Source organism: Tachyglossus aculeatus, chromosome 14, assembly GCF_015852505.1.
Source record: "Tachyglossus aculeatus isolate mTacAcu1 chromosome 14, mTacAcu1.pri, whole genome shotgun sequence".
Taxonomy (NCBI): domain Eukaryota; kingdom Metazoa; phylum Chordata; class Mammalia; order Monotremata; family Tachyglossidae; genus Tachyglossus; species Tachyglossus aculeatus.
The window spans coordinates 3830292-3843987 of NC_052079.1; the positions used below are offsets into that span (position 1 = coordinate 3830292).

Sequence of the window (13696 nt, forward strand, 5' to 3'; positions counted from 1 at the left end):
GCCAACTTGTACTTCCCAAGCGCTTAGTACAGTGCTCTGCACACAGTAAGCGCTCAATAAATACGATTGATTGATTGCACAGGGCCAGGTGGAGGGCTGGTGATGTGATTTGGCACATTTCCAAGGTGAAGCCCCTTGGAAATGGAGAAGCTGGTATGGGTGGCCTTGGAAGTGGAGAGGTCACTTACACCTGAGAGGAGGGGACGTGGGTGAGGGCGGGGGGTATAGGGTGGAGGGGCCCTAGAAGGCATGAGGGGAAAAAAACAGTCATGTGGAAAGTTTTCCAGCCTGCTCCTGGCTGGGAGAACCAAGGCACCCCACCAAACTCCCCAGCCCGATGTTTTTTTTTTTTTTTCTACAGCCTGGCAAGGGTCAGCACTGTCTTGGTCCCTCCGGACTCTAGTTCTCCCTGGGGAAGAAGCTGAGTTTGGGCAAAGAAACCTCCGGGGGCTGGATCAACTCTCACTGGGCTGCAAAGCAGCCGAGAAGCAGCATGGCCAAGTAGAGCAAGGGGCTTCCAGGTTCTAATCCCAGATCCAACCCTTGTCTGCTGGATGACCTTGGGCAAGTCATTTCACTTCTCTGGGCCTCAGTCCCCTCATCTAGAAAATGGGGATTACAATTGGGAACTCCGTGTGGGACACGGATTGTGTCCAACCTGACTCACTTGTACCCACCCCAGTGTTTAGTACAGTGCCTGGTGTGTAATAAGCCCTTAAAAAATACCATTTTTAAAAAGTCAGTCAATTGTATTGAGTAATAATAATAATGATGATGATATTAAGTGCTTACTATGTGCAAAGCACTGTTCTAAGCGCTGGGGAGGCTACAACGTGATCAGGTTGTCCCATGGGGGGCTCACAGTTTTAATCACCATTTTACAGATGAGGTAACTGAGGCCCAGAGAAGTTAAGTGACTTGCCCAGAGTCACACAGCTGACAGTTGGCAGAGCCGGGATTTGAACCCATGACCTCTGACTCTAAAGCCCGTGCTCTTTCCACTGAGCCACGCTGCTTCTCTGATTGACTTACTTACTGATTGACTGATGTCACTGTCCCAGATGGCAAAGCCAGGACTAAAACCTAGATCTCCTGACCCCTAAAGCCACTCCTTTCTCTTGGGAGGTGGGAGGGGAAGAGCCAGCTATTCGGTTGTAGTGTTATATTGTACTCTCCCAAGCACTAGTACAATGCTTTGCGCAAAGTAAGTGCTCAATGAATACGATTGAATGAATGACTAAGGCTCCCTTAGGCCTTTCTGCTCTCTGCAGCCCTGATCTGGATCCCGGCCTTTCCTCTGGTCAGATGTTCCTTGGTCTCTTTTTTCGGGGTGCTTCTTCCAAGGGACTTTTCCCCGGAAATATTTGGTCTGCCCTTCCTTGTCCACTCTGCCCCCTTCCTCAGCTAGTCCCATGGCTGAGCCCAGCAGGCCCAAACAACTCCTCACAACTTCACGTCTAAGAAACCGTGGCCGTGTCCCACACTGAGGAAACTCAAAAGGGCTATCCGTCCCGGGTTCGTTATTCAGTCATTTTGTGGGAGTTTTCCTGAAATGGTGGCCCGGGAGCTCACCCTGCTCTCTGGAAAACTCTGCACGTTTTCCAAGTCTCTGGGCAGGAGCTTTTCAAATTTTGGTTCTCCGTTTCAAAATGAGCTTTACTTTCCCTAGTGGCTCCCAATTTAGCATAGCGGGTTTTTTTCCACTTCCGTAATCTTGACATTTTTCATCCTTGGAAACCCATAAAAATTTCTGTGACTGGCTATGAGCTGGAATGTTGGAGCTGCCACACTGCATATCATAGCTAATTCCATCTTCTCCGGCTTTTCCTTTATCTCCCCCAATTCCTCTTTGCTGGCAATGAGGCAGACATCTTGTAAACACAGCCGTGTACACAATTGAAGAGCAGAGATCAAGATCTTTCCATGTTATCTCTCCCTAAAGTCAGGCTGTAAAGATTCTTTCTATTGAAGAAAGGCCAGCTCCATAGAAATCCGGAAGGAGAGAATGAGTGACTTCAGCTGGGGGTTAAGAGAGCACTTACTCATGTTGAATCACAGAATTGCTCATTAGGCGTTTATTTACCCTTTATCTTTTCTGACTGAGTTTTGGGGAAGCAAGCTTTGCTTTTCCATAAAAGGTGCCTGGGGTTCCTTATTTGCAAAAGTTTGGGCTTAATAGGCAAGAAACCTCATACATAATAGTCCCAACTAAGATGTGTAATTGTTTCCTTCTAAGAGATGAGTCAAGAAAGCTGGGGAAAACATACAATTCTTTTAATGGTGAAAACTTCATTCTTCAGGGGAGAGACTTGGTAACATAAACTCACTAAACACCATGGAGGCTTCCAAGTTCCAGTTATCCCTCTCTTCCTTTTTTTTCTCTTTTTTACATGGTATTTGTTAAAGCACTTGTATGACAGGCACTGTACTAAGTGAAGGGCTAGATACAAGAAGCAGCGTGGCTCAGTGGAAGGAGCCCGGGCTTTGGAGCCAGAGGTCATGGGTTCAAATCCCAGCTCCACCAATTGTCAGCAGTGTGACTTTGGGCAAGTCACTTAACTTCTCTGTGCCTCAGTTACCTCATCTGTAAAATGGGGATTAAGACTATGAGCCCCCTGTGGGACAACCTGATCACCTTGTAACCTCCCCAGTGCTTAGAACAGTGCTTTACACATAGTAAGCGCTTAATAAATGCCATTATTATTATTATTACAAGCTAATCAGTTTGGACACAGTCCATGTGTCTGGTGAGATTCCCAGCCTTAATCCCCATTTTCCAGATGAGGTCACTGAGGTCCAGAGAACTGAAGTGACCTGCCCATGGTCACACAGCAGACAAGTGGCAGAGCCAGGATTAGAATCCAGGTCCTCTGATTCTTAGGCCCATGCTCTTTCCACTAGGTCTCGTTGCTTTTCCATTGCCATTAGGGAGCTTTGTTTTTTTTTCCTCCATATTTTCTGATCTACATTTCCAGAAGATAAATTAGTTACATTGACTTTGGCCGCAACACACATTTTCCCTTTGCGTTTGGACTAGAAAGTTGTTAGGGAATGTTGCCCAGCTTGCCCTGTACCGTCAGGAGAAACAGCTCATTCATTTTTCAGTTCAGTAGTATTTATTGAGTGCTTACTGTGTATGGAGCACTGTACTAAGCACTCAAGAGAGTACAGTGAAACAATAAGCAGACACATTCCCTGCCCTCAACGAGCTTACAATCTAGAGGGGGACACAGGCATTAAAAGAAGCAAATAAGTGACTGATATGAACTTAAGTGCTGTGGGGCTGGGAGGGAATATGAATCAAGGGGGTGATGCGGAAGGGAGCGGGAGAAGAGGAACGGGGTCTTAGTCGGGGGAGGCCTCTTGGAGGAGACGTGCTCCCATTCAAGCGCTTAGTACAGTGCTCTGCACATAGTAAGCGCTCAATAAATACGATTGATGATGATTCCTCGTATCCGTCCCCGCGGGCTCGGCTGTGGGTGAGAACCCCTTAACATGGGGTTTCATGAGACCGCCACCGCAGCTTAATGCTCCTTGCTGGGATACTGTCTTATTCAGTTTCTCATCTTGCCACATGTCCTAGGGAACTGCGGGTAAATGTGCTGCTCCAACTGAGAGTTTGGATGATATTTTCTAGGGCCGATTCCCCTTGGATGTTCAGAACAGGGTCTTCTGTCTAGGGAAGGTGGGGGGGCGGAATTTCTTGCTGGGATTTCTTAAGCATTAGCTTTCTTTTTTGAAGGAAAGTCTTAGACGTGTTAAAACTGTGAGGCTCTTGGGAGTTTCTTTGGTCTCAGCCACCCTCTGGAAATAAACCTCTCATCCGCGTTAGGTGAAGTGAATGCCTTCTTTGAGGGCAGCAGGCAGGGTACAGAAGAGGGCCCTGTCTGACGCTTTCCTTCTGGAAAGAGTTAGGGTTAATTACTCTATTTATTTATTTATTTATTTATACATATCTATTCTATTTATTTTATTTTGTTAGTATGTTTGGTTTTGTTCTCTGTCTCCCCCTTTTAGACTGTGAGCCCACTATTGGGTAGGGACTGTCTCTATATGTTGCCAACTTGGACTTCCCAAGCGCTTAGTACAGTGCTCTGCACACAGTAAGCGCTCAAGAAATACGATTGATGATGATGATCTTCCAGGGCTGAGGGCTCGTCTCCGTGAGGACACCCACTTCCTAGCCCAAAATAGGCACAACCTCTAACAAATGGACTCCCTGAAATTCGGCGTACTTTATTTGGATTTCTTCTTTTCCTTTTAATAGAAAGATTGCTCGAGAGGGGAATTTAGGCCTTATTAGCATCCGGCTCTCATTATTCAAGGGGAGGCTGAAGTCCTCCTTCCTGGCCTGGCTCTGTCTTCAGCCACAGCGATGTGGGGAATGATGTAATTCTTGGGGACCATCCACCCAGTCAGGCCAGGCCTGATCACTGGGGGTGTCCCCTCTGAGGCTGGCTGTGAAATGGGTGTGAATTCAATGGATAATTGTTAACTTTCCACGTCTGTTTGGCTGGGTAAACACAGGCTCTGGCCTCCCTGTTTCCCTAGGAAATGATTGCCGGCACTGGAAAAAAAAAAACCTACCCAAACCCTCTCTGTGACTCCGGGTACAGAAACTTTTAGCAACAGCTAAACGAAAAACTCCATTACTGCAGGTTGATATAAATGACTTTGCTGAATAACAAGGGGAAAATGCAGAAACTTCTAGAATGACAGATTTTTCCAAACTCTGTGGCTGTAATTTGTCATTTTAGGCTGAACTTAGTTTCCTTAGGAAATTAAAGTCATGTTCCAGGGCCAAGTGGCCATTATTTTTTAACTCTTCATAAAATAATTGAACGAGTGATATGATGATTTTTCTTTTTCATATAAATTCCAAAATAATAATTACAAACCAGACAATATGTATACAGTAAGTGCTTAACCAAATGCCGCAGTTATTATTTTCACTCTGCAGCTTGGCTAGAACGCTCATGGCCCATCCTTCCTCCAGTGCGCCAACTCTGCTGGGTGAATTTTTTATTTTTTATTTTTATGGTATTTGTTAAGCGCTTATTCTGTCAAACACTGTTCTAAGCACAGGGGTGGGTCCAAGTTAATTACGTCAGACATAGTCCCTGTCCTGCATGGGGCTCATGGTCTAAGTAGGAGGGAGAACTGGTATTTAATCCCCATTTTAGAGTTTGAGGAAACTGAGTCCCAGATAAGTGAAGTGCCTTGCCCAGGGTCACACAGCAAGCAGTTGACAGAGCCAGGATTAGAACCCATTTTAGAGTTTGAGGAAACTGAGTCCCAGATAAGTGAAGTGACTTGCCCAGGGTCACACAGCAAGCAGTTGACAGAGCCAGGATTAGAACCCATTTTAGAGTTTGCGAAAACTGAGCCCCAGATAAGTGAAGTGACTTGCCCAAGGTCACACAGCAAGCAGTTGACAGAGCCAGGATTAGAACCCAGGTCCTCTGACTCCTAGGCCTGTGCTCTGTCCATTAGGCCAGGCTGCTTCCCTGATGCTTCCTGGCAGTGTCCGTCCAGGTTTTTTTTATTTTTAATGGTATTTGTTAAGCGCTTACTTTGTGTTCTAAGCACCGGGGTGGATCCAAGCCTATCAGGTTGGACACAGTCCCTGTCCCACGTGGGGCTCACAGTTTTAATGCCCATTTTACAGATGAGGTAGCAGAAGAAAAGAGAAGTTACGTGACTTGTCCAGGGTCATACAGCTGACATGTAGTGGGGCTGGCATTAGAGCCCAGGTCCTTCTGCTCCCAGGCCTGGGCTCTATCCACTAGGCCATGCTGCCTCTCCTTGAACACGGGGGTTGCGTCTTCCCCCTGCCCCGCACCAAGGGAAATTTGTTCTGTCCTCCCTGCCGTGCCCACCATCCTTCCGGTGATGAGCCCAGACTCGCCAGGAGTCGGGGCTGAGGTTACTTCGCCACCATTTCTCGACCTGATTATCTTGTGTCTTTCCCAGCGTTTAGCGCAGTGCTTAGCACACACCGTAAGTGCTAAACAATACCATCATTGTCGTCAGAGAAGGCATCCCGTGTTTTCGGAGACGTGCCTGTCCCCGGACGGCGGTGAGGCCTCTCAGAAGAGGGGCTGCGGCCCAGGGGAACGAACCGGAGGCCGGAGCCCAAGGTTCGGCTCAGTCCCCGGCCAGCGGTGTGACCTTGAGCGAGTCACTTAACTGCTCTCGGCCTCCGATTCCACCTCTTGGAAATGGGGAGGTGGGATTTTTTTCCTTTTTTTTTAATGGCATTTGTTAAGCGCTTACTTTGTGTCAGGCACTGTTCTAAGCACTGGGCTGGATACAAGCAAATCAGGTTGGACACGGTCCCTGTCCCATGTGGGGCTCAGAGTCTCAATCCCCATTTTACAGATGAGGTAACTGAGGCCCAGAGAAGCCAAGCTAGCTCTCTTCCTCCCTTCAAGGCCCTACTGAGAGCTCACCTCCTCCAGGAGGCCTTCCCAGACTGAGCCCCTTCCTTCCTCTCCCCCTCGTCCCCCTCTCCATCCCCCCATCTTACCTCCTTCCCTTCCCCACAGCACCTGTATATATGTATATATGTTTGTACATATTTATTACTCTATTTATTTTACTTGTACATATCTATTCTATTTTATTTTGTTAATATGTTTGGTTTTGTTCTCTGTCTCCCCCTTCTAGACTGTGAGCCCACTGTTGGGTAGGGTCTGTCTCTATATGTTGCCAACTTGTACTTCCCAAGCGCTTAATCATCACCATCAATCGTATTTATTGAGCGCTTACTATGTGCAGAGCACTGTACTAAGCGCTTGGGAAGCACAAATTGGCAACATATAGAGACAGTCCCTACCCAACAGTGGGCTCACAGTCTTAATATAGTGCTCTGCACACAGTGAGTGCTCAATAAATACGATTGATTGATTGATTGAAGTGATTTGCCCAAGGTCACTCAGCAGACACGTGGCGGAGCCGGGATTAGAACCCACCACCTTCCGATTCCCAGGCCCGTGCTCTATCCGCGATGCCGTGCTGCTTCTCTACTGGGGGAGATTGAAACCCCCCATGGGGCGGGGCCTGGGTGTCGTCGAACCTTGTAGCTGCCCCAGGGTTCATCACACAGTGAGCACGAGAGGACCGTCACCAGTGGCTGATGCCGTAAGCGTGCCTCTTTCCGATGCAGAATGAGCAACCTGGGCCTCCCCGGCGTGTGGGCGTTCCATATCGGCAGCTCGTCCCAGCTGGAGAACGTCGTGCCCGCCTCCGTGGGGGGCAGCCTGGTCCCCCCGGGCCGCTCCCCCGTCAGCACCTCCCTGGAGCACCGGCGCCCGGAAACTCACCGGCCCGAAGACGACCTGGACTACGCCGAGACGTTTTACGACGAGGACGGCGACGCCGTCGACTATCCCCCCGCCGGCTCGCCGGAGTCGGATGGCCACGGCCCCACGGGTCCGCCGCCCCCGTCGGGCGGCGAGTCTGACGGCCAAGAGCCCAGGCCTTCCGGCCCCCCGGGGTCCCCCGGCACGGCCTCGCCTCTCCCCTCGCCCCCTCGGACGGAAGACGGGCCTTCGGAAATGGGAGCGGGCCCGCCCGCACTGGGAGAGCGAGTCGCCCCTTCTCGACAGACGGGAGAAGGCGGGTCGTCTCCGTGGGACGCCCAGCCCGGGAGCGGAGTCACCGGGGCTCTGCCGTCTTCCTCCACGCCAGCCTACCCCCCTGGCCGGGCGGACGTTCAACCGGCCTTTCCCGAGGGAGAAGCGGTCCTTCCCGGATACTCCTTGCCTGGCCAAGCTCCACCATTCAACCGTGGGAGGTATGCAGTCGGCGTGGCAGAAGATCTTAATGCCAACACTAAGGGTGAGCAGATCTCTCTCTCCCTCTCTTCCTCTCTCCCTGTTTCTCTCTCATATTTTTTAAGCACTTTTTATGTGCCAGGCACTGTCCTAAGCACTGGGTTGATAGTTTGGACGCGGTTCCTGTCCCGCATTGGGCTCACAGTCTTTAGCCCCATTTTACAGATGAGGGAACTGAGAGGCACAGAGAAATGACGTGACTTGCCCAGGGTCACCCAGCAGACAAGTTTTTAGACTGTGAGCCCACTGTTGGGTAGGGACTGTCTCTATATGTTGCCAACTTGTGCTTCCCAAGCGCTTAGTACAGTGCTCTGCACACAGTAAGCGCTCAATAAATACGATTGATGATGATGATGATGACCCAAGTTCTTCCAACTCCCAGGCCCATGGCTCTGATCAGTAGACCGTGCTCAGGAATTAGCATCTTGTGATCCAAGGCCATGCCATTCTGGGAAGAGTTACCCGAACCATCATCATCAATCGTATTTATTGAGCGCTTACTATGTGCAGAATACTGTACTAAGCGCTTGGGAAGTACAAATTGGCAACATATAGAGACAGTCCCTACCCAACAGTGGGCTCACAGTCTAAAACCAGAGAAAATCAGTCAGTTAATCATATTTATTGAGTGCTCTGCCTGAGTAAGCACTCAATAAATATCACTGATTGAGCCCATGGGAAAAGAAGAGGCTGAACACAGTCTGTGTTTCAGGGTCAGGGATAAGTCGGTTTCACGCAGCTGTAGCTTTTGTCTCTTTGGAGACTTACCCCTGGCCTAATCAATCGATCCATCGTATTTACTGAACACTTACTATGTGCAGAGCGTTGTACTAAACACTGAGGCTCTATTTACTAATGGCCTTGTAAAAATGGCATCTCCAGACTTCATTCCCTTCCCTTCAGGCCTCCCTTGGCTGACCTCCTTCTGCAACCCAGTCCACACACTAATAATAATAATAATGATGATGGCATTTATTAAGCGCTTACTATGTGCAAAGCACTGTTCTAAGCCCTGGGAAGGTTACAGGGTGATCAGGTTGTCCCACGCAGGGCTCGCAGTCCTAATCCCCATTTTCCAGATGAGGTCACTGAGGCCCAGAGAAGTGACTTGCCCAAAGTCACACAGAGCTGGGATTCGAACCCATGACCTCTGACTCCAAAGCCCGGGCTCTTTCCACTGAGCCATGCTGCTTCTCATAACCATGCTGCTTAGAAATGAACATGTGTGCCTCCACACCCACACGTTCCTCCAGATGCCCCCACACACTTCCACATGTACTGTCACCCATCCACATGCCCCCACACACTTCCACATGTACTGTCACCCATCCACATGCCCCCAAACACACTCAAACCCTCTGCCCCCCAACATATGTTACAAATAAGGACTTCGCCAGGCCTGTTTGGAGCTGGAAGAAGTTGAGGCACTTGAATTACAGGGAAGGAGCCTTGAAGAGAGTGGACTGTGGAGAGGATCAAAAGTTCATAGCCCGTCCAGCGCTTGAACTGTGATATTCAGCAGCTGCCGCCCAGCCCCTCACACTGACATTTGGCAAAGAGGTCGGATCCATTTACAAAATGCGACGTCCACTTAAAGAGGCCTCTAGGGACCCTAAACCGAGCCAAACGTTTGTAACTCTGTACGGGAAAATTCACAACCCCGCGCGCTCACACGTGGTGGGAAGGAGTGACGGCCCCATCGCGGCCGTGGGGCTGGGCCCTTCGGCCTCGCTCACCTCGGTCTCGGACCAGACTGGATGTTTGCCGGCCAAGTCTGAAGAGACCCTGAGAGTTGGGGGCTTTAGGGCCTGTTTGCTCTTTGATTTCTTCCCCTTCGCCCCTCCCCTCCTTTTTCCCGTGCACATCCAGTGGACGGCTGGAACTTACACCTCTGGTTTGCACGTAGAAAGACGTGTGGAATTTGTGTTTGCACTGTGTGGAGGAGATGTGTTGACTTTTCGTGGGTCTTTCCAGCCTATTCCCACTGTCACCAGGAACCCCTGTGGAATGGTGGTGCAGGAAGGGACCACAAAGGTGTCCCCCCTGCCCCGGGTCTGGTTTCCTTGGGGGCTCCCTATGGGTGCTGGAGGGCCTGACCACGTTGAGTTCTTTCTGGAGGGCAGTGGGCAGGTGAACTCTTTTCCCCGACACATGCATGCACGCAAACACACCTACACAACTCTCGCTTCCAGCAAGGAATGTGAGTTGAGGTGGAGAGTCTCCTCTCTGAAGGACTTGCCAAGTTGAGTAAAACCATAACTGCGTGTGCCCTCATTCAATCCACAAATAGCTCCCCAGTCCCACTTCTGCCGGGTCTTTCCAGCACCAGGTTAGGGTTGAGGGGGAGTGTGGCAGTGAATTCTAGCCCAGGGGGGAATTGACTTTCCCGGGTTGGATTATTGACTGGGAAACGCGGCTTTGTTCCTCCACGTGGGCTACCGAGGAGCCAAAGAGGCCCCACTCCTGGCAGGGTTACCCTCCAGGAGGCCTTCCCAGGCTGACCCCCTTCCTTCCTCTCCCCCACGTCCTCCTCTCCATCCCCCCCATCTTACCTCCTTCCCTTCCCCACGGCACATGTATATACGTTTGTACGTATTTATTACTCTATTTTACTTGTCCATATCTATTCTATTTATTTAATTTTGTTAGTATGTTTGGTTTTGTTCTCTGTCTCCCCCTTTAAGACTGTGAGCCCACTGTTGGGTAGGGACTGTCTCTATATGTTGCCAACTTGTACTTCCCAAGCGCTTAGTACAGTGCTCTGCACACAGTAAGCGCTCAGTAAATACAATTGATTGATTGCTTGATTGGGGCATCAGCGAGGGCTGACTCCGGACAGCTCAGCTGCGTAGACCCTCGGTTGGCGGTGGGACGCAGGTGCCCCTCCTATCTGGCGATGCAGCCGTCCAGGGGAGCCGCTCTCTGAATCGGGAGATCCTGACGGAGGGGTGCCAGCGGCCGTGCCATCTCCTGGAGGGAAAGTGGATGCCACCATCTCCTCCATCCTTGTGTTTCCTTCACCCCACCCCCTCCCCCATTCCAGGGGCCACTTGGAGTGAACCTCTCCCTCTGTATCCATCAGTGGTATTTATTGAGTGCTTACCGTGTGTAGAGCGCTGTACTAAGCGCTTGGGTGAGCACACCAGAACAGTTGGTAGGGTGCGATCCCTGCCCACAGGGAGTTTTCAGTCTGCAGGGGGGATGGACCGCTCAAAACCACCACTTTTTGTCCTTTTCTGCTCCCCATTCTTCTCTCCCTTCCAAGATGGTAAAATGCCGTTGGGGCTGAGCGTTCTACTTTCCTGAGACTGAATGAGAGCACCCTTCCCAGGCCCAAAGCCCCCAGTCTGGGAGGACGTGATCCCAGAGAGCGGGGAGCAGGCAGACTCCTCTCCGCTCCCCCGGGGCAAGGCTGTCAAGCAAGTCCGACTGTGAGCCCACTCTTTTAGACTGTGAGCCCACTGTTGGGTAGGGACTGTCTCTATATGTTGCCAACTTGTACTACCCAAGTGCTTAGTACAGTGCTCCGCACACAGTAAGCGCTCAATAAATACGATTGATGATGATGATGGCCTCTCTTGTGTTGCGGGTCACCGGCTGTGTCAGAGCGTACGCTCCGTGTGGGCAGGGAGTGTCTCGTGCTTCGCCAAGTGTGTTACAATCAATACCACTCCTTCTCCTGCCCCTACCATTCCCTCCACCAGCGCAGCGGCGCGTGGGAAGCAGCCAGCCAGCGAAGGGATCAAATTTCCCCACACGGAGGGCGACGGGTGGCTCTCGATGGGTAGGGACTGTCTCTGTATGTTGCCAATTTGTACTTCCCAAGCGCTTAGTACAGTGCTCTGCACATAGTAAGCGCTCAATAAATACGATTGATGATGATGATGATGATGACGGAGTCCGAGGTTTTGCGGGTCTTGGACGCAAGCCGACTTGGCCGAAGTGGGGCTTCAGGGCCGGGACCGGGCCGCGGCGGCATCGGAGGCGGGGCCGTTGGTTCCAATGCCCGGGTGTTTTTTCCGTTGCAGTGTTCACCTACAGTGCCTCCGGCAGGGAGACCTGCGAACGGAACCACGGCCAGTGCTCCCAGCATGCCTTCTGCACCGACTATGCCACCGGCTTCTGCTGCCACTGCCAATCCAAGTACTACGGGGACGGGAAGCATTGCCTCCCGGAAGGTAGGGGATGCCACGTGGAGCTGGGCACAAAGGGTGACACTCTAGGGGCTCTTGCGAAATAGGGTTGGGGGAGATTAACGGTGCCGGGAGGAGGGGGCGGAATGAAACTCAGCAACACAGAGGCCGACTGCACCCTCAGACTACCGACCGGACCGTAGCCACCCCGCTCTCGCCAAACGTTGGCGTGCCTGACCTGACCGGCAACCCCCCGGGGGGGCACCCAGCTCCAGCTGCCCTCCCTTTGGCGGGTGGCTTGTGAGTTTTGCTTCTCCTCCATTCCCCTCCCACCCTCTGCGCTCCTTTCAAAGGAGGCAGAAAGGGAAAGAGAGCCAGGCCGTGCTGTGGCTTGCCAGCAGTTTGGGAGGGGAGCCGACGGGGGGGACGTGAGGAAGATAAGAGTTAAGCTGGGATTTGGGGTTGTCGCTGGGTTTCGTCTGTCCATAGAGAATCAAGCACCAAGAATTGAGCCAGAATCTTGTCCAGCGAATCAAACACCCGTGGTGGGTGTCCCTGTACTAACCCCGAGTTAGTTCCCAGAATCAGATTATAGATTGTCCTCTGCCCTCAAATAACTCAGAACCAGAAGGAGATAGTGAATTAGGAAACGTCTTAAGCGCTTACCGTTGGTCAAGCACTGGAGTCGATTCAGGATGCTTCAGTCGTGACCCAGGAGGGGCTCACTATCCAAGAGGGAGGGAGAGCAGGAATCTGATCCCCGCTTTAGATGAGGGAACTGAGGCACGGGGAGGTTGAGACGTATCCAAGGTCTCCCAGCAGGCCAGTGGGGGAACCGGAATTGGAACTCGGGTCTCCTGACGGTCCCATGATCTTTCCATTAGGCCTCGCCGCCTCAACGGACACGCGGTGAATATTGAAATGGGTCATAGAGGAGCTTGGGGCAGGAAACACCTGGGCTTTGTTCACCTTCCGGCCTCCCACCCTGAGACCGGTGCCGCGGGGTAGATGTGGGGGCTTTGGCCGCTGTCGGTCTGGCCAGCCTCACGCCTGGCCCATCCTCAGATGCTCCCGCCATCCCTCCCCCCGTCCCTTCCAGGAATGCCTCACCGGGTCAACGGGAAAGTGAGCGGCCACCTCCGCGTGGGCCAGGCGTCCGTGGCCTTCGACGACGTGGACTTGCACGCCTACATCGTGGGGAACGACGGGCGGGCCTACACGGCAATCAGCCACATCCCGGAGCCCGCCGCCCACGCCCTTTTGCCGCTGGTGCCCGTCGGCGGTCTGTTCGGCTGGCTCTTCGCCCTGGAGGAACCGGGCTACCAGAACGGCTTCCGCGTCGCAGGTGAGACGCACGGGCGGCCGTGGCCCCGGGACGGTCAGAATAGCCGGAAACGGGGAGGAAGAGTGGCCGTGGGTCCGTCTCTGTCCCTTTCTCCACGGGTCTCTGTCCACCTTCCGTCCCAGGAGCCGAATTCACTCATGAGATGGAGGTGTCCTTCCACCCGGGAGAAGAGCGGGTCCACATCACTCAGACGGCCGAGGGTCTGGACCCGGAGAACTACCTCAGCGTCAGGACGGAGATCCGCGGCCGGGTCCCGGCCGTTCCGGAGAATTCCACGCTCCGTATGGGCCCCTACGAGGAGCTCTACCACCACCACAGCTCGGGTACGGTCCGACCCCCCGAGGAGCCCTCCCCACCCCGGGCCCGAGAAGCCAGCGGGG

General features: G+C 52.2%; 1 protein-coding gene across 1 annotated transcript in view; it reads left to right on the top strand.

Annotated features, from left to right (window-relative positions):
- NID2 (nidogen 2) overlaps positions 1–13696 on the top strand; it is a 54417-nt gene that overhangs the window by 17884 nt on the left and 22837 nt on the right. Inside the window, exons 4-7 of the mRNA XM_038756726.1 lie at positions 7169–7842; positions 11867–12016; positions 13071–13316; positions 13439–13639. Of these exons, the coding sequence (XP_038612654.1) occupies positions 7169–7842; positions 11867–12016; positions 13071–13316; positions 13439–13639 (1271 nt within the window). The remainder of the gene's footprint in view (positions 1–7168; positions 7843–11866; positions 12017–13070; positions 13317–13438; positions 13640–13696) is intronic.